Source organism: Nerophis ophidion, linkage group LG22 (genome assembly GCF_033978795.1).
Source record: "Nerophis ophidion isolate RoL-2023_Sa linkage group LG22, RoL_Noph_v1.0, whole genome shotgun sequence".
In the NCBI taxonomy this organism is placed as follows: Eukaryota; Metazoa; Chordata; class Actinopteri; order Syngnathiformes; family Syngnathidae; genus Nerophis; species Nerophis ophidion.
Genome location: NC_084632.1, coordinates 5,301,418 through 5,323,264, shown reverse-complemented (window position 1 = coordinate 5,323,264; position 21,847 = coordinate 5,301,418). Strand labels below are relative to the sequence as shown.

The 21,847-nt window shown below is 39.0% G+C and overlaps 1 protein-coding gene across 2 annotated transcripts; it reads right to left on the bottom strand.

Annotated features, from left to right (window-relative positions):
- Positions 1–1,681: 1,681 nt before the first annotated feature.
- On the bottom strand, positions 1,682–21,281 carry hnrnpm (heterogeneous nuclear ribonucleoprotein M). 2 transcript variants are annotated; one of them, XM_061883095.1, is made up of 16 exons: positions 21,070–21,281; positions 14,725–14,894; positions 13,274–13,326; positions 12,617–12,624; positions 9,918–10,011; positions 9,628–9,843; positions 9,390–9,543; positions 9,232–9,281; positions 7,543–7,600; positions 7,322–7,435; positions 6,376–6,423; positions 6,220–6,288; positions 6,048–6,143; positions 2,287–2,873; positions 2,151–2,202; positions 1,682–2,082 (listed from the first exon to the last, which is right to left on the bottom strand). In XM_061883095.1, exons 1-16 carry the CDS (start codon positions 21,150–21,152, stop codon positions 1,919–1,921), a joined length of 2,016 nt encoding a protein of 671 aa, XP_061739079.1. In that variant the 5' UTR covers positions 21,153–21,281; the 3' UTR covers positions 1,682–1,918. The 2 variants fall into 2 exon arrangements, with proteins under 2 accessions (XP_061739079.1, XP_061739078.1); XM_061883094.1 differs by adding an exon at positions 6,657–6,710 and having other exon boundaries at positions 12,617–13,326; positions 21,070–21,280.
- Between the last annotated feature and the right edge of the window lie 566 nt (positions 21,282–21,847).

Here is a 21,847-nt window from a genome sequence, read left to right as displayed (position 1 = left end):
ATTGATATTTTCAAAACGTATGTATTTTGTTAGAATTATTTAATGTTACCTGATTGGGTAACACTTTGTGAGGGGAGATTGTAGGTGATGATTGGATAATATGGTGCAGTGGGCGGGTCTTCAGTGTCAATTCATTCATGGCGTTTTGAATGTTAATTCAGTATAAAAAAGTGGATTTACACTTTTATTACACATCTAAATCGTTCCATAACTTTAAAAAATTAATAAATTGATATTTTAAAAATGTGTTTTTTGTAATAATTATTTAATGTTATTTGATTGGGTAATATTTGGGGGAGAAGGTTCCGAGTGATGATTGGATAATATGGTGCAGTGGGCGGGTCTTCAGTGTCAGCTCATTCATGGCGTTTTTAATATTAATTCAGCATAAAAAAGTGGATTTACATTTTTATAACAAATCGAAATCGTTCCATAACTTTAAAAAATCAATAAATTGATATTTTCAAAATTTGTTTTTTGTAATAATTATTTAATGTTATTTGATTGGGCTTCACGGTGGCAGAGGGGTTAGTGCGTCTGCCTCACAATACGAAGTTCCTGCAGTCCTGGGTTCAAATCCAGGCTCGGGATCTTTCTGTGTGGAGTTTGTATGTTCTCCCCGTGAATGCGTGGGTTCCCTCCGGGTACTCCGGCTTCCTCCCACTTCCAAAAACATGCACCTGGGGATAGGTATATTGGCAACACTAAATTGGCCCTAGTGTGTGAATGTGAGTGTGAATGTTGTCTGTCTATCTGTGTTGGCCCTGCGATGAGGTGGCGACTTGTCCAGGGTGTACCCCGTCTTCCGCCCGATTGTAGCTGAGATAGGCGCCAGCGCCCCCCGCGACCCCAAAAGGGAATAAGCGGTAGAAAATGGATGGATGGATTGATTGGGTAATATTTTGCGGGGGGAATGTTCCGAGTGATGATTGGATAATATGGTACAGTGGGCGGGTCTTCAGTGTCCATTCATTCATGGCGTTCTGAATGTTAATTCAGCATAAAAAAGTGGATTTACATTTTTATTACTAATCTAAATCGTTCCAAACTTTGAAAAGTCAATATATCGATATTTTCAAAATGTACACATTTTGTAAGAATTATTTAATGTTACCTGATTGGGTAACATTTTGTGGGTGGGAGGTTCTGGGTGATGATTGGATAATATGGTACAGTGGGCGGGGCTTCAGTGTCCATTCATTCATGGCGTTTTGAATGTTAATTCAGCATAAAAAAGTGGATTTACATTTTTATTACGAATCTAAATCGTCCTATAACTTTCAAAAATCAATAAATTTATATTGTCAAAATTTATTTTTTGTAATAATTATTTAATGTTACCTGATTGGGTAACATTTTGAGGGGAGATTGTAGGTGATTGGATAATATGGTGCAGTGGGCGGGTCTTCAGTGTCCGTTCATTCATGGCGTTTTGAATGTTAATTCAGCATAAAAAAGTCGATTTAAATTCTTATTGCTAATCTAAATCGTTCTATAAATTTCAAAAATCAGTAAGTTGATATTTTCTAAATGTATACATTTTTGTAAGAATATTAGCAAAAAAATAAATAATTGTAGGCCATCTCCATGCAACCAGCTTCCCACAGGCGGAATATTCATCTTATCTCCTCAAACTGTGAAAACGAAAGGTGTGAGAAATGGAAGAACAAGACAGCCAAGATAATCATTGAGGTTTATTATCAAAACACTTTGAAGACAAAGCAGACAGGTGAAGCATGTCGGAGGAGAAATTTGGTCTCTAAAAAAAAAGTCAAATGTACAAACTAAAATCGGCTACACTAACTAAAACAATGTAATTGTTACAAACAAACCGAGTGAAGGTGGACAGGCTGGTAAGAAACTTCCGGTCATAATGTAATGGGCATCAGTGACTAGACGACAGGTCAGCTGCAGAAACTTATGCATTCCTATCAATCCTGACGTCGATTTCTCTCCCGTTCAGGCGGTAACCATTCATGGTACGGCAGGCGCGGTCTGCGGTCTCCGGGTTGTCGAAGCGGACCACGCCGCAGCCCTTGGACTTGCCATTCTCCATCTTGATATCGGCATACTGCACCATACCTGCAACGAAACCGTGCACAGGAATGTCAACACAAATAAATGGCAGACAATGGACAATTCTGTCTTACCACATGTATTGAACGCATCCTTCAGCATCTTCCAGGTGAAGTCAAATGGCAGCTAAGAGACAAAAAAAGACAAAATGTTAGCCATGTACCGAGCCAGAAAAGCTGGGATGTAAGACGCGAGGCCTGAGAAACGCACATTTCGAACAAAGATCTGGCATCCCTTTCTGAGGTTTCCTGCTCCTGCACCGGGGCCTCCTGCTCCAGGATTTCCAAAGGAATTGCCACCAAATCCACGATCCAAGTCAATGGCGCGATCGAACTGACCGACACCCCCGGATCCCATCCTGTCCATTCCGGAGCTCATACGATCCAGGCCGCTGGACGGGAAGCGGTCAAGACCGCCAGCCGAGCCCATGCGGTCAAAGTTGCTGGACATTCTCTCAAGCCCGGCGCTGCCCATGCGATCCATGCCCATCGGGGCGCCAAAGTCCAGACCTGCGCCCATGCGATCCAAACTAGAAGGGCCCAAGCGGTCGAACCCGGTTGGACCCAGGCGATCCATGCTGGAGCTCATGCGGTCGACACCTGTGCCTAGTCTGTCCAGACTTGGCCCGAGCCGGTCCATGCCGGAGCCCATCCGGTCAAAGCCAGCGCCCATCCGGTCCAAATCGGACGGGCGGTCGATTCTGTCCAGGCCCATCCTATCCAGGCTTCCTATGCGATCCATGGTTGAGCCCAGACGGTCCATTGAAACGTTCATGCGGTCCATACCCATGGAATTTCCTGAGCAGCGGTGGAAAAGTCAAAAGAAAGTGTTACGGGTGGTAAAACTCAGCTGATATTCGACAAGTCAATTAACTGAAGGCAGTGGCCTTTAACTGCGGGCTTGAAACTACAGGCTCTTCTCACTCTTTCTTATCTCTCCTTCTCACAGAGACATAAAACAAGCGCACCTTCTTACATACGTCACATACTGTCGCGGAGAGATAGCATTAGCTGTGGTGCGAGTTAGGTACTACGAGAGAAAGAAGGTGCGAATCTGGTAACAAATGAAGGAGGAATTAATTCCCAAGACGATGGCTCCTCGTGGCGGTTTGGCTTCAAGCCGGAATATGTCGAACAAACAGCAGTAATAAGTCAAGTATGCGGAAAAAGCGTTGCGAGAAAAAGTAGCAGCTCTACTAATGTACTATTATATACTATTATATTTATACTATTATATTTATAGTATTTATATTAAGTGTGTGTGTGTGTGTGTGTATATTTTGGGTATATGCATGTATGTATATATATATATGTATATATATATAAATTGTATATATGTGTGTGTGTATATATGTGTGTGTTGTGTACATATATATGTAAGTGTGTGTGAATTTGAATGTATTTAATATAGACAATATATAGCAGCAACCACTGAATTGAATTATATTATATATATTATTGTATTATATATTGTATATATATATATTGTATATGTATAGGAGTGGGACCTAATAAGTTTACTTCTTCCCACTCCCTTTTGAGCCAATCTTGACATCTACAAAAGATTAGTCACATGTAATGTTTTCAATGTAGGTGTAAAAATAATGTATCTATATATTTCTTTTGTATTTTATGTCATTCTCTTGATTTGTTTGCATGGCTCAAAATAAACCATTCATTCATTCAATGTAGCGTCATTTGAAAAGTCACCCGCTAGCAGGGGTCGGGAACCTTTTTGGCTGAGAGAGCCATGAAAGCCAAATATTTCAAATGTATTTCTGTGAGAGCCATATCATCTTTTTTTTTAACACTGAATACAACTAAATGCGTGCATTTTTAAAACCAACATTTTTACAGTATAATAAGTCTCTTATTCTTTTTAAAAATGGTTAAAAAAAAAGGTAAATGGTTGTACTTGTATTGAACTTTTCTAACCCTTTTTAAGGAGCCCAAAGCGCTTTGACACTATTTCCACATTCACCCATTCACAAACTGATGGCGGGAGCTGCCATGCAAGGCGCTAACCAGGAACCATCAGGAGCAAGGGTGAAATGTCTTGCTCAAGGACACAACGGACGTGACGAAAATGGTAGAAGGTGGGGATTGAACCAGTAACCCTCAGATTGCTGGCACAGCCACTGTCCCAACTTCGCCACGCTGTCCCCAAGATAATAACATTGTTATTCTAAAGCTAACCAATAATAAATATGGTACTTCTTACAATTAAAGCGACTTCTTGAACAGGTGCGATAGAAAATGGATGGTTGCACAAAAATGCATGAGAATGTTTTATAATTTGAACGTTATTTTTAACACTGTGATTACCGGCGGAATTATTAATTACTTATCGTGGTAAGCAATGTCAGCTAAGATTTATCTGAGAGCCAGACTCAGTCACCAAAAGAGCCGCATCTGGCTCTAGAGCCATAGGTTCCCTACCCCTGCGCTAGAGAATGAAAAGTGCTTGGAACTCCGCATGTCAACATCTCTATTCGGTGCCACACCCACAAAATGCAGAAGCAACCATTTCCGTATGAAAAAAATAGTCAACAACAGAAGGAGATAACGTCCGCAGGAACCTACCACATAGCGAAAGACATACACTATTTGATTTCCTGTTATGCAGCTCATTTTCTTTTGACACTTATTGAAATATCTTGTGTGACATATCTTGTTGTTTTGATTTGTCATCTTAGTGACATCATGCACAAAAGTGCACTTTGTTTTTAACTATTGTAGTGACGTTCTAAAGTGCACTTTAATTTGGTGTTGTTTTGATTTGTCATCTTAGTGACATCATGCACAAAAGTGCACTTTATTTGTTTTTAACTATTGTAGTGACGTTCTAAAGTGCACTTTAATTTGGTGTTGTTTTGATTTGCCATCTTAGTAACATCATCCACAAAAGTGCACTTTATTTGTTTTTAACTATTGTAGTGACGTTCTAAAGTGCACTTTAATTTGGTGTTCTTTTGATCTGTCATCTTAGTGACATCATGCACAAAAGTGCACTTTGTTTTTAACTATTGTAGTGACGTTCTAAAGTGCACTTTAATTTGGTGTTGTTTTGATTTGTCATCTTAGTGACATCATGCACAAAAGTGCACTTTATTTGTTTTTAACTATTGTAGTGACGTTCTAAAGTGCACTTTAATTTGGTGTTGTTTTGATTTGCCATCTTAGTAACATCATCCACAAAAGTGCACTTTATTTGTTTTTAACTATTGTAGTGACGTTCTAAAGTGCACTTTAATTTGGTGTTCTTTTGATCTGTCATCTTAGTGACATCATGCACGAAAGTGCACTTTATTTGTTTTTAACTATTGTAGTGACGTTCTAAAGTGCACTTTAATTTGGTGTTGTTTTGATTTGTCATCTTAGTGACATCATGCACAAAAGTGCACTTTATTTGGTTTTAACTATTGTAGTGACGTTCTAAAGTGCACTTTAATTTGGTGTTGTTTTGATTTGTCATCTTAGTGACATCATGCACAAAAGTGCACTTTATTTGGTTTTAACTATTGTAGTGACGTTCTAAAGTGCACTTTAATTTGGTGTTGTTTTGATTTGTCATCTTAGTGACATCATGCACAAAAGTGCACTAATAGCTTGTTTTAAAATGTCTCTGACAATCTTGCACTTTCTGTTTTAAAATGACATGAATGTTTGTGCCACTGCTTAATAAATGTTTAACAAATACACTTTTAGTTGTGATTTCCCTCTCTGAAAGTTTAAAAGTAGCATATATTAATGCAGTACGATGAAGAATGTTTTAAAGTAGACACACAGAAGAATCATCATACTGCTGTGATTATTTATATGCGTCAAGTGTTCATTCAAGGCTAAGGCAAAATATCCAGATATATATGGTGTATCGTGACATGGCCTAAAAATATCGAGGTATTGATAAAAAGGCCGTATCGCCCAGCCCTACCACATAGCCTTTTTTCCCCTGGGAAATCAAAAGTATACCTCGGTCAAAGGAATCTCCAAAACTGCTGCGAGACATGCCCATGTCATTTCGACCAAACTCCCGGTCGAAACCACCACCGATCCCTCGGTCCATATCTGACAACGTAAGATAGGAAAGCATTAGTCATGAATTCATTCCTCTCTGCTTTTGAAACTGTTGGCTTGTCCATACCATTTATTCTGGACATCCCGGAAGAGCCGAAACGGTCCATGTTGTGCATTCCGCCAAAGTTGTCAATTCCTTAAAAGATGGAAAAAAGAGGTCAGACAACCATGGAATGATTAAAAATACTAGAGGAATAAAAGATGAGCAGAACATAGAACATACCTCCGCTCATTCGATTTCCCATGCTGCCATAGCCCATTCCATCCACTCCTAGAAGTACAAAGGCAAATTTGTGAGCAATGGACTTGACTGGACTCCTTTTTTTACCGTACATTTCTACTTTTCCTCTACACTTTGAACCCTGCGGCTAATAAAATAATCTGCTTAATATATGGAATTTTCTTAGCTGACAGCTATAGAGTAAAGCATTTTCATTAAACACATGCAAAGACCCTGAAATGGTGTGTTTGTGCAATGGCGCCATTATGATTGAGTTTGCTCACCACAGGTGATGCTTGGTGAATCTGCAAGTGTTTCCTGGTGTTCAAAGCTTTGAACTGGAAGTACAAGGGCTGTTCCGTCATCTATTCCTCCACAGTTTGTACTTGTATGGATTCTTCTTTCATCACTCCAAGCTACGTTTGTAAGTTTTACAATATAACTAAAACAATTCTTACTTACTAAACTGTCCCCTGTGGTTTCATGCATATTCGTACATGCTTTCGTAATGTAATGATGCTAGGGTCGTTAGCACTACCTACTAAGCAAACACGTTTACAAATGTTTGTGTCTGTATTATTAACCTACAATGGCATTATTTTTGTATTGTTCCAGTTTCACAAATTCCTCAGTGAATTCAGAAAAAACGTCACTGTGGAGTTATTGAGTCTGTTTGCTAGCTTCTGCAGCTAGTGGTTCCATGACCATAACTTCTGTTTTGTTTGATCAGCCGTTTTACAGACACCATTTGGAAACAATTGCGGTATGTAAATCAACATTTACAACACATTTCTGAATAACTCACTAATTTCACAATGTAAATGTAGATGGCTTATATCCCGGCTAATATATATATAAAGTTGTTAATTATAGAAATTAAATATATGCGGCTTTTTTCCGGTACGCGCTATAGTCTGGAATATACGGTAGATAAATGACATTTAATTACCTCCAGCACCCATGTTACCCAGTGCACCACCGCCGCCGCCACCTCTGTTGAGTTGGTTGGCATCAATGGGCTGGCCACCGGGCCCCAAACCCAATCCGATACCACTCAGGCCACCTGGGTAAAAATGGCATTGTTTTCACGGGGTCATTCAACTACACTTGACACCAGAGGGCAAGAGCTAGTTTAACACTTGCTTGAAAAAAAAAAAATCATATACTTACGAGGAAGAGAAGAACCTCTCTCAGGTGGTCCAAAATCTTTGGGCATTGACTTTTCGTCCTGGCAAAATAAAGACACAAAAACGTATTAGAAACATAATTAAATTCTCGGGCCATTCAATTGATCGCAAGTGGACTGTTAGTTTTGTCTTTGAAGATGTTTCAGAGTAGGCTTCATCAGTACATGCTCATAGACTTAGATTGGTCAGCTCTAGACTAGCAGTTGGTGCTGAATATTTAGACTTCAAAAACCAAGAGGGTGCGTCTGGGCAAGAATGGTTTCGCTACTGAGGTATTGGCACCTAACCTGACTCTCGCCAGATCCTTGTCGTTCGCTAAACTCCACACATGAATCTGGGAGTTCTTAATAGGAGATGTATTTCAGAAGGCAGGGCCTTGTAAAAAAAAAAAAAAAAAAAATTGTATGTGATTGGATAAACCACTTGTCCGTTATCTTGACTGAGGTGCTGCTTCAACCACTCACATCGAAATGAACCCGTGACGCAGATGAGAGCGGCGCTGGGAAATCCAAACCCGGTCGGAAGTGCCAAAATATCCTTGCCACAAATAAATGTCAGCAAAACCCTTCTCTGTTCATCTTTTAAATAATTAATATTTGATCTATGTGGCAAAACAGTTGCAATAGCAGAATCAATGGCAGCACACTACTCCTTGCTCCGTGCTGCCATTGTTGTTTGAATCAAACAGTCTTGTCGGCGCTACATCACATCTTTGAAATCCCGCCCAGCAATCCTGATTGGTTCATTATTTTTTGCTATCTGGAAGGAGTTTGCAATGCCTTCGAGCCCAGACCCTTGTGTTAAGCTCAGCGAACTACGAGGGTCTGGCGAGAGTCAGGTTAATTGGCACCAGAAGCTACACTAGATCTGACTCAAGGGGGGGGCAGTACATCTAAGAAGGACAGCTCCAGACTTGAGAAACTGATCAGGCGGGCCGGTTCTACAATCGGAATGAAACTGGACACACTGGTGACGGTGGCAGAGAAGAGGACTGTTGACAAACTAGTGAGCATCCTGGATGATGCCAGTCACCCTCTGCATAGTGTTATCAGTAGCCAGAGGAGCCTGTTCAGTGCTAGACTGCTTCATCCCAAGTGCAGGACTAATAGACTTAAAAACTCCTTTGTCCCACACGCCATTAGACTGTACAACTCCTCTCTGGGGCGGGGGGTACTAGGATGACAGGAGATGCAAAACAATAACAGTGCAATACGTTTTCATAACATGGTCACTACTGCCTACTTTGTCTTGTTATATTCTTATTTTACTGTTATATTTTTATTCCCATTGTTGCTTTTTAGTTTTTTATTCTTATTGTAATATTTCTCTATTTTGTTTCCATTTAAACCCTCATTATTTACTTTTTACTTTTATTTAAATTGATCTAAACTCTGTACACTGCTGCTGGAATTTTAATTTTCCTGAAGGAATCAATAAAGTACTATCTATCTATCTACCAAAGAGTAAAACTAGATCTGACCAATCTAAGTCTGTGAGCATGATCTGATGAAGCCTACTCGGAAGAGAGGCGAAACCACTTCTAAGACAAACCAAGCAGTCCAGTTGCAATCGATTGAATGCCCCGGGATTACAATGACTTGGCTGCATTACAACATCCATAGACATAATCCAATTCTGAAGAATGTGGATACAATATGGTTAGTCAACCTACCAGTTTTACATGCATGACCCGATTGAACAACAGTTGTCCATTCAACATGGCTGTACAAATCGTTAGGGAAACCAGACTGGAGATATGTGGACTCAGTGAACATGTACATCAAATGAGTGTTCTGGAATAATCGACGAGTGAGCGTTTTGCAAGGATACAGACAGCTTGGACGGCTTCAATGGGCAGGTCAAACGTTACTGTGCCCATGCCTCTGCTCTTGCCCTCCTTGTCCTCGAGAATGTCCGTCCTCATCACCATGCCGGCCATGCCGAACACCTCCTTCAGCTTCTTCCAGCCCACCTTGTAGTCAAGCTGCCGGCAGACAAGCGCAGTGCTCAGACTTACATTGAGACGCACACACACAAGACAAGTCAGGTCTACTTTTGGTCAATTTACATTTGCAACAAACACTGTGTTGCCGATCCGTCCCGCTTGCAGGCCATGGATAACCTCCATGGGAATGCTGGGGTTGTTCATCAGGCTGGGGGGGATGTTCACCATGGGGCCATTTGGTGCAGGGCCCATTCTATCCATTCCTCCCATTGCTCCCATGCCACCTTGGGGGCCTCCGCTCTTGTTGGTTTCTCTCTGAGCGATCATACCATCAGGGTCCTAAAAGAAAACAAGGACAACGGTCATTGTGGACGACAACACAAAAGGTTATTATCCAGGTTCTTGTGGCCTACCTCCTTCACTTTCAGGGGACGCCCATTGAGGTTGTGCTTGTTGACCTTCTCCACAGCTTTCCTCATCAGTTCCTCGGTCCTAAACTCAACCACACTGGCAGAGCAAGTACAATCAATGAGTCTACTCTTGTTTGATAGCAATGTCATGCTATGAATTATCCTAACAGGGGTATCCAAACTTTTCAAGCAAAAGCCGCAAACAGAAAAAGTTGAAGCCTGTCGAGCCACTTTGTACTTTTCTGCACATTAAAGATCCTAAAACCTGTCATGATCCCACGTGACAAGTTATTGATTTATTATATTTGTATTATTTTCTGTTCATTACTCTTATTATTTTTTTGACATCCTGCTTGCCTCTATTAGTTCCTACCCCTTTGACTTGAGTGCTGGCTCTCTCACTTGTCAGGATGCTTTTCGGGACTGGATTATTTTTGCTTCGTACCTCAACGTTGTACCTTTGCGCTTCAAACGCATGTGTTCCATTTGTGCACGTCCCATCTTTGATTTTGTGTTACTTGCAATTCCTTAAAAAGAGGGTTGTTTTTTTTTGCACTTGCCTACATCTATGCACGCCTGGTTACATACATACATCGAAACAAAACAGAAACCAATATAATATAGTTTAATCAATTCTCATTTTTTATTAAAGTTGGTGTACTTGAATCTCGTGTCACTAAGCACAATTCAAACTGTAAATCCAACTGCCCACTCTGTGCACCTCGCTGAGAGTCCCTCCCAGTGCAAGGAATCACACATAGGTTGTTGACAGTCTGAAGTTGCATCGAAGGATCCCTTAGTTCATATTTTGTGGCAGAAAATGAGTGACTATCGGTAACACACGTTGCCGCGCAAAAGTATAAACACAAAATATAGAAAAATGGAACATTAGATAACCTGTCTAGAAGGAAAACAGCCAGATTTCGAGTTTTGACCGCTCTTCGTTTCTTTAAGCATACGGCGTCTTTTCTTTCAATGATTTCCACTTTTTGGGGTTTTCACTATATATTGCGTCAGCTTATGAGAAGTCTCTTTCGTGGGCTCTGCTCACCCCTCTATCTAAATCCTGCGATTGGATCTGGAGGGATTGACTGCCAAAGACAAATTATTTAGTCTTTTGGGGTTTTAATTACTAAAATACTTAATTATAAGGCACAGACAGCACGCAGACCTATCATTTTTTCAGAAATGATTACTGTTACGATAAAGTGTATGATGTTAATGTGATTTTTTTTTTGTTAAAGGGGAACATTATCACAATTTCAAAAGGGTTAAAAACAATAAAAATCAGTTTCCAGTGGCTTGTTGTATTTTTTGAAGTTTTTTTCAAAATTTTACCGGTCCCGGAATATCCCTAAATAAAGCTTTAAAGTGCCTTATTTCCGCTATCTTCGAAACCACTATCCATTTCCCTGTGACGTCATACAGTGCTGCCAATACAAACAACATGGCGATTACCACAGCAAGATATAGCGACATTAGCTCGGATTCAGATTCGGATTTCAGCGGCTTAAGCGATTCAACAGATTACACATGTATTGAAACAAATGGTCAGAATATGGAGGCAGATAGCGAAAACGAAACTGAAGAAGAAATTGAAGCTATTGAGCAAATAGCTATTGACGCTATTCGACCATAGCGTGGGTGTACCTAATGAAGTGGCCCATAGCATGGCTGCCTTATTAGCATCGCCGGTAAAATGTGCGGACCAAACGATCAGGACTTTCGCATCTTGTGACACTGGAGCAACTTAAATCCGTCGATTGGTAAGTGTTTGTTTCGCATTAAATGTGGGTATCTAGTTTCAAATGTACATACAGCTAGGGTAAATAGCATTTTAGCATCGATTAGCGTAGCATGTTAGCATTTATTAGCTGGCAGTCATGCTGTGACCAAATATGTCTGATTAGCACATAAGTCAACAACATCAACAAAACTCAACTTTGTGATTTTGTTGACTTAATCGTTGCAAATGCATCTGCAGGTTATCTCTGTGCCATGTCTATCTTAGCATCGCCGGTAAAATGTGCAGACACACTCTGGCAAATTCAATGGGGGTCTGGCGGCAGATTTCTTGCCAGTGGTGCAACTTGAATCCCTCCCTGTTAGTGTTGTTACACCCTCCGACAACACACCGACGAGGCATGATGTCTCCAAGGTTCCAAAAAATAGTCGAAAAAACGGAAAACGACAGAGCTGAGACCCAGTGTTTGTAATGTGAAAATGAAAATGGCGGGTGTATTACCTCGGTGACGTCACGTTCTGACGTCATCGCTAAAAGACCGATAAACAGAAAGGCGTTTAATTTGCCAAAATTCACCCATTTAGAGTTCGGAAATTGGTTAAAAAAATACATGGTCTTTTTTCTGCAACATCAAGGTATATATTGACGCTTGCATAGGTTTGGTGATAATGTTCCCCTTTAAACAATAAAACTTGTTTTCCACAGTTTTAATATTGGCGTCGTTATCACATATAAGCTTCAGCACACTCAAAAATCTTATCATATATTGCATTAAATCTGTCCATATCTTCATCAAACACCATGTAGAAGACGCTCAGGTAAGGATATTGTGCTGGTTCAATTTTGGTTTGTTTTCTCATCAAAATTGTGTTTTTTTGGTCTGCAAAAGGTTTTGCGGGACGATAAAAACACGAACTGCTTTGGACACCCCTGTTGTATAAGAAATGAAGTTACTTACGCACAGCCCTTGGTTGATTGAAGAACACACCACAACCCGGAATATTAAAAAAATAAATACATTCAAATTAGAATATTCATATTTGACAAAACTTTCCAAAAATATTGATTGAAAGTGAAATTCATGCACATCAACTTTAAAAGACTACAACAAGCATACAACCTTGGCCACAACTCTCCAATAACAAAACAGAGTGGTAATGTTTACAGAAGTTATGTATTTCCAACATCCAACAGAGGAAATCCACGGTGAAATTGGATTCCCCAACAATGAAATATTGGAAGTTACTATTTCAGGGAAAACATTCGTTCAAAAAACAAAACATTGTGAAGTCCTGCGACCGCCACTTGCACACTACACCTTCTTTAGGTCTTTAGAAGAAGACTCCAGCAACCAAAAAGGTTCATTTGTATGCTACTGCTATCTCAAGATTGGCTACGAAGAAAAGCTGAAGTCCTTAGAGAGCATCAATCCTAAAATGACCATAGGCGACACCACAAAGAACATGCCTCCGACATGTCCACATCTCACCCGCTCTAGTCAGGTTGCGCAATCTGAACAAATGCCCAGCAATGAAGAGAGAAAACCAAAGCTGACAAACACAGGTTTGCCAAGGATATTTCAAAAGGTTGTGTTTATATATGTTTTTGCACTTACCCTTGATTTGCCTTCTGCGTCCATTAAGTGTTCCACGTACGTTACATCACCCACTACAAATCAGATCCCAGACGACACACACCAAGGGAGAGAAGCCGAGAGAACAATTGGGGTTTAGAGTGGGAACAAGAAAAGTGGCCGGTGACAGTGAGCTCGGACGAGCAGTCCTGAGCCTCCCTCCAGCACCTCTGTCGCATCACAATATGGTACAGGTCTACAAAAAGCAAACTTTCTTTAAACAAAATGTACTTCTTACTAAGTCCTTTTTTAGGATTCCCTCAAAAGCACCAAAAGCAATGGACTAAGGCCATACACCTTTTCCATAGGCCTTCCCATTTGGAAAAAAACACCTTCCACTTGCTAATTGACAAAATTTATTTTGAGTTTGCAAACCTTCTTTTAAAAAAACCCATTGCTCACTTCAGTGCAAACCTGTGTGCACTTTGACACCAACGCCGCAATCCCTTTGTCCAAGTGCTGAGCCTTGGTGAACACGATGACTACACGGACCACAGCCTCAGCATAAATGTTGTGGGGAAGAGCAAATTAGTCTTTTCCAAACGTGTTGTCTTTGAACTGTTTAAAATACACAATAATAGGAAGGAATTTAGATAAAAACCACATCTTCACTCCTGATCTCGCTCCTGTTCAGCAATTGGACCAAACCTCTAGAGACAAGGACAATGAGTAGTAAGAAGCCGTTTCATTTTGTAGACCTGTACCCCAGACAACCCCAACACACATCTTTGCTTGGCACAACATGGAGATCTGCTGAGAAAAACAGTTTGCTTGTCAAGGGCACACCTAAAAGAAGAAAATAACATTTAACTCCACAGTCAGATTGCACAAACACATACCAGACAGACCCTCTAATGTAGTACTCTATGACCGCTTCAGAACATGCTTGTATGAGCTCCAGGAGTTGATCATTACAAAAAACGAATATAATTTAGAAAAACCCACATTTGGGGAACCCTGCAATCCAATGTATACATTTGAGAGGGAACGTTACACACAGTCCCAGGCTCTTTCTTTAGTTTCTTCATATTTGTAGAAGTTTTAAAAATGATTTCATGAAAAGTTGAGCGAAAATTGCACGTGTGAGGGCGCAAGACAGATATTCTGTCACAAAACTGTAGAAATCATCGTATTAACACAAACCACTGGGTTTTTACTCCTTCGTCCAAAACTTTGACTTCTTCAACACCGTGATCGTTGTTCTCTCTGAAATCCAAGGCCACAGTCTGTGTGCAAGCCTCCAAATCTTTGGCTGACCGAAAAAGTATGAGGACCCTCCTTTCACTACCACACAAGCTCTCCAACAATGTAAAAATACATCTCAATCGCTCTTTTAAAAGCTGTAGCGGTCCAATAAAAAGACTCCCAGGTACCATTGTCTGCTTCAACAATGTGGACTGGGGGGAATGAGCCCGCCGATCTAGAAACCTTACCTTTCTCCTTCATCAGGTCTTTAAGGGATTGCCATTTGACATCGTAAGGGATGTTGCTGACAAAAACCCGGTATCTCTTGTTCATATTGCCATAGGGCTCGAAGCGGCCGCCTCCGCCTCTCTTCTGGGGCCTCTCCTTACGGCTGATGTTGCCCTTGCCGTTCAGTTCTCTGTGCAGGAAAAAAAGCACAACTTTAAAAACACAAGATCCACTATTCTGCATTGGCCGCTAGCTGGATATCGGCAGTGGTCACTCGGCTCAACTTACGCCTGATCTCTGATTAGCGACCAGACCGCTGTTCAGTTCGTCACCACTATACAACATGGTGTCTAGTATTACAATAATGATGACCTCGAACTGGTTATCCAGTTTAAATCCTACCCAACCTTATCCTTGTCCACACATACACAATGGTCGTTTAAGACCGCCTCCTGCCGCCGGCGCAACGCAACTGAATACGCATACGCGAAAAATGTGCACGTCATAGTCACCTGCAGTGTTGCTTTGTGTGCAAGTTCTTAAATGTAACTTATCTGAACAATATCCAGTGTTGTAGTACTTCAATTAAGTGGAATCCAGTGTGCTGTGTGGCATTGTGTTTTTGTGTTTGCTGTTGTGGTCGCCTCTCTATCTCATCCCCACAATTTCTCCCACTGTCATCCTTTTTTTCTCTTTCTACCCCCTCCTGCTCCGGCCCCGGCTGCACCAAATGATAATATAAATACATTTATTAAGTCAAATACAAATAAGGCAACAAGAGAAGTATCCCACACTTGTAAAGGAAATCTGTACAGCAGATATGGAGATCTACCGTATTTTTCGGAGTATAAGTCGCACCTGCCGAAAATGAATAATAAAGAAGGGGGAAAAAAAACATATAAGTCGCACTGGAATATAAGTCGCATTTTTGGGGAAATTTATTTGATAAAACCCAACACCAAGAATAGAAAGGCAATTTAAAATAAACAAAGAATAGTGATCAACAGGCTGAATAAGTGTACGTTATATGACTCATAAATAACCAACTGAGAAGGTACCTGGTATGTTAACGTAACATATTATGGTAAAGTCATTCAAATAACTATAACATATAGAACATGCTATAAAGCTTTACCAAACAATCTGTCACTCATAATCGCTAAATCCCATGAAATCTTATATGTGTTGTCCTGAAGTCAATTGTTAATATTATTTACATAATATTTTTGTATTAATGACTGCAATGCTTTAATTTGGAGCTAAAGTTGTTTATATTTATTGTATGCAATAATCAGTAAACAGATGTTAGAGGATGTCACTTCCGCTAAATGACTTCCGGTATTCGTTCGAAAGCAAGTCATGCATGTTGCGGTCTTCTCTCGTAATTTCTGTTGCCATCCTACACAAAGCGGCAAAGAAGCAATGCCGTATGTTGTTTTTAATAAGTTAACAACTTGTCAGACACGTTAAAAAAGTGTAATAGTGCCGATATGTTGAATATAATTGTCTAATTGGATACAATGTGTTCAAATCATTCAGGCAGATGGGAGTCTTCCTCTGCTGGACATTTTCAGACATTACCGTTACATTTTATATGTCATTGTAGACAAATATGTACAGAGGCAATAAGTGTGTTTGTGTCTCTTTGTTCTTTTCAGTTTTTCACCATCTTGTCTATGAAGAATTGTCAAAAGTAAAAGGTCAAGCTTACAACGATGTTCTCTTCATTGACTCCGGTTTGGCTTGGTGTTGAGTTGGCGTTTTTACACGTCTTACGAGAACACTAAATTATACGTCTAGTCTCTTACGTGAATGAATTAAATAATATTATTTGATATTTTACGGTAACGTGTTAATCATTTCACACATAAGTCGCTCCTGGGTAAAAGTTCGCACCCCTGGCCAAACTATGAAAAAAACTGCGACTTATAGTGCAAAAAATACGGCACATCAACAATATGATTTGCCTGAGAAGCTGGACAGGACAAGAAATTAGGGGAAAAAATATTTACTTTACGACAAATAATTAACATCGCCATTACTTCCTTAAACTTATTTTTTCTAAAATTTTGTTTAGCAATCTTTCCAATGATATCAATATGTAACCATAGAAAGTAGTTACATTTTGAAATTCGGATTTAACAAAAAAGATCACAGCTAAATATAGTGTCTTAATATGAAGAAGTCCATCAAATTTTTTTGCATTTTTGGTCAGTTTTTAAAATCCATATATTAGTTTAATTTATTTTTTCTTCGGTCAGTGGTCAACAGTTTAACAAAAACAAACAGTTGCACATTCATTGTGAATTATATTTATATAGCGCTTTTCTCAAGTGACTCAAAGCGCTTTACATAGTGACACCCAATATCTAAGTTACATTTAAACCAGTGTGGGTGGCACTGGGAGCAGGTGGGTAAAGTGTCTTGCCCAAGGACACAACGGCAGTAACTATGATGGCACAAGTGGGAATCGAACCTGCAACCCTCAAGTTGCTGGCACGGCCACTCTACCAACCGAGCTATGCCGCCCCATGGAAAACGTTGCAGACCGAAAGGGTTTAGGCTGAAGTTGAACACTTATTGCACCTAACCCTATAACAATGTCAAATACAAGATGAGCTTCCAAAATTATGAAATATCCTTTGCACAACATATTATAGACCTTTTACACAACATAAACACTGTTCAATTATGTACACAGTAAAGACATGTGAAACATCCTTGTACACATGTTAGTTAAACCTTTGTACCAATTATATACTATATACAAACAATTATACTTCCATTATTACTTATATCCGACATTTAGTTTTTAATTAACATTAATCATAGTATTAACTACTGCGTTGATTCAAGAGTGATATATTTTTCCAAGACATTGATCTTAAAGTATTTTTTAAATGTAAAGTGTTTTATAAACTTGAATATTACAGAAAATATATACTTATCAAGGAATCGTCTTTTAAAGACCAGGCTAATAATCGTGGCTTCAGGTAAATCATTTAATTTTTGAAATTTTACACACATACCTCTTTCAAGTCAGTTATTTTACACACGATTACTGTCATCGTTACGTAACCTTAACTACAAACCTCTTACAAGTCAGTTACTTTTACACACGATTACCATAATCGTTACGTGACATCAACCACAAACCTCTTCCAAGTTAGTTATTTTACACACGATTAATCGTTTCGTGACGTTACCAAAAACCTCGATCAAGTCAGTATTTTTACACACGATTAATCGTTTCGTAACGTTACCACAAACCTCTTTCAAGTCAGTTATATTACACACGATTAAACGTTTCGTAACGTTACAACAAACTTCTTTCAAGTCAGTAATTTTTACACGTTTACCATAATCGTTACGTAACGTTAACCACAAACCTCTTTCAAGTCGGTTATTTTAAACACAATTACTGTAATCGTAGACCACAAACCTCTTTCAAGTTGGTTACTGTACACACGATTACTGTAATCATTACTTAATGTTAACCACAAACCTCTTAAACGTCAGTTTCTTTTTACACACGATTACCGTAATCGTTACGTAACGTTAACCACGAACCTCTTGCAAGTCGGTTACTTTACACACGATTACCGTAATCGTCAGCGATCCTGTTCTGTCTCCCTGTAATGTTTGTCTGATCTTGAATGGGATTGTGCTGAAAATTTTAATTTTCCCGAAGGAACTCTTCTGACGGAATAAATAAAGTACTATTTAATCTAATCTAATCAACCACAAAGCTCTTTCCAGTCGGTTGCTTTAACCGAAATCGTTACGTAACGTTAACCACAAACCTCTTTCAAGTCGGTTACTTTAAACACAATTACTGTAATCGTAGACCACAAACCTCTTTCAAGTTGGTTACTGTACACACGATTACTGTAATCGTTACGTAACGTTAACCACAAACCTCTTTCACGTCAGTTACTTTTCACACACGATTACCGTAATCGTGACCACGAACCTCTTGCAAGTCAGTTACTTTACACACGATTACCGTAATCGTTATGCAACGTAAACCACAAAGCTCTTTCAAGTCGGTTACTTTTACACACAATTACCGTAATCGTTACGTAACTTTAACCACAAACCTTTTAAGTCAGTTATTTTACACACGATTACGGTAATCGTTACACAACGTTAACTACAAATCTATTACAAGTCAGTTATTTTACACACGATTACTGGAATCGTTACGTAACGTTAACCACACACCTCTTTCAAGTCAGTTATGTTACACACGATTACCGTAATCATTACATAACGTTATCCGCAAACCTTTTTCAAGTCAGTTATTTTACACACGATTACTGTAATCGTTACTAACTTTAACCACAAACCTCTATCAAATCAGTTACTTTAAACATGATTACTGTAATCGTTACGCACCGTTAACCGCAACCTCTTTCGAGTCAGTTATTTTACACACGATTACTGTAATCGTTACGTAACGTTAACCGCAAACCTCTTTCAAGTCAGTTATTTTACACACGATTACTGTAATCGTTACGTAACGTTAACCGCAAACCTCTTTCAAGTCAGTTATTTTACACACGTTTACTGGAATCGTTATGTAACGTTAACCACACACCTCTTTCAAGTCAGTTATTTTACACACGATTACCGTAATCATTACATAACGTTAACCGCAAACCTTTTTCAAGTCGGTTATTTTACACACGATTACTGTAATTTTTACTAACTATAACCACAAACCTCTTTCAAATCAGTTACTTTACACATGATTACTGTAATCGTTATGTAACGTTAACCGCAACCTCTTTCGAGTCAGTTATTTTACACACGATTACTGTAATCGTTACGTAACGTTAACCGCAAACCTCTTTCAAGTCAGTTATTTTACACACGATTACTGGAATCGTTATGTAACGTTAACCACACACCTTCTTCAAGTCAGTTATTTTACACACGATTACCGTAATCATTACATAACGTTAACCGCAAACCTTTTTCAAGTCAGTTATTTTACACACGATTACTGTAATCGTTACTAACTTTAACCACAAACCTCTTTCAAATCAGTTACTTTACACATGATTACTGTAATCGTTACGTAACGTTAACCGCAAACCTCTTTCAAGTCAGTTATTTTACACACGATTACTGTAATCGTTACGTACCGTTAACCGCAAACCTCTTTAAAATCAGTAATTTTACACACGATTAATGTAATCGTTACGTTAACCACAAACCTATTTCAAGTCAGTTATTTTACACACGATTACCGTAATCGTTACGTAACGTTAACCGCAAACCTCTTTGAAGTCAGTTATTTTACACACGATTACTGTAATCGTTACGTACCGTTAACCGCAAACCTCTTTCAAGTCAGTTATTTGACACACGATTACTGGAATCGTTATGTAACGTTAACCACACACCTCTTTCAAGTCAGTTATTTTACACACGATTACCGTAATCATTACATAACGTTAACCGCAAACCTTTTTCAAGTCAGTTATTTTACACACGATTACTGTAATCGTTACTAACTTTAACCACAAACCTCTTTCAAATCAGTTACTTTACACATGATTACTGTAATCGTTACGTAATGTTAACCGCAAAACCTCTTTCGAGTCAGTTATTTAACCGCAAACCTCTTTCAAGTCAGTTATTTTACACACGATTGATGTAATCGTTACGTTAACCACAAACCTATTTCAAGTCAGTTATTTTACACACGATTACCGTAATGGTTACGTCACGTTAACCACAAACCTATTTCAAGTCAGTTATTTTACACACGATTGCTGTAATCGTATTTCACAAACCTCTTTCAAATCTGTTACTTTACACACGATTACCGTAATGGTAACCTCTCTCAAGTCAGTTTTTTTTTTTTTTTACACACGATTACCGTAATGGTTACGTCACGTAAACCACAAACCTCTTTCAAGTCAGTTATTTTACACACGATTACCGCAATCGTCACGTGACTTTCACCAACGGAGGCCTGGTGTCCGCCTGACCGTTTTATGGAAAAACACCAACAAGCTTTAAAGTTGTGTGAGAACGTAATAGACGATGCCGCACTTTATTAACGGTGTCTAAAATGAATTGTGCACTTAATTGTGGATTACTTATCAGTTTGGCAAGAATTACTCAGGCAAGGCCAAAAAGCCCCAAAATGGCGGCGCGACGTCGCTAACGTTAAACAACGACACACAAAGTAAACACATGTACCTTCTGTTCATTACAAATGCAGAATTATTGCAAAATGTCACTAAGCAAACGTGTAAAATGTATTTATATAATGTTTAAAAATGCCGCCAAACGGTCACAAGCTTTAGCCGTTAGCTGCTAACTCGGCTAACAAAGGAAGGTTCTTTCACCCTTGCAGCTTCGGCTGTTCAAGCTGCGCCTGCTGATCCTCCGAAACCTTCTCGGAAATATGCTCGCTCTGGTCGTTGGACATCTTCTTTTCAGTGTGTTTAATCACAAGATAATGCGTAATGTAGGCTAAGAAGTCGTCGTTGACTAAACGCTAATAACGAGTGCGCCACCTCTTGAAAATGGCGGAGGGAAATTCCTTTTTGGGTAGGGCGGAAGTAGGTGTTTTATGAGAGGATTTACTTCCGGTTCTTTAAAACAACAAGAGTGTGGCTGCATGGTCGAATTTCTTGAATGGAAATAAAAAATAAAAAAAACAATTTGTTCAATTGAATTATGTGTCTGTACTTTCCGTTTATTCTGTTTCCAATTCTGAAACGCAAATCATAAAACAAAACTAAGGCCGTTTTTAGATTTTTTTTTATATATGGCAGATTGTAAAAGAGACAAAAAAGGAATTGATTTTCATTAAAATATTGCCGTGAAATTTTATTTTTTGAGTTTTTCCTCTAAATGATTTAATTTGTCCAGATAACACAAACAACTAAAAAATGTTGATCCAAAGTGCACAAATGTGTGGTTATCTGTGCGATGACAAATTAAACCGGAAGCAGTGTTTTTCTTTGCGTATAGCATGTTTTAACTTAACAGTGACTTCTTTTTTAACATTTTTTAAAAGTGTCATTAAATAAATTTTGTTTCAGAAAAGAAACTAGTAAAAATAGTCTGAATTTGTTTTTTTATTTGGATTATGACTAAACGGACGGGTGGAGGAAAATT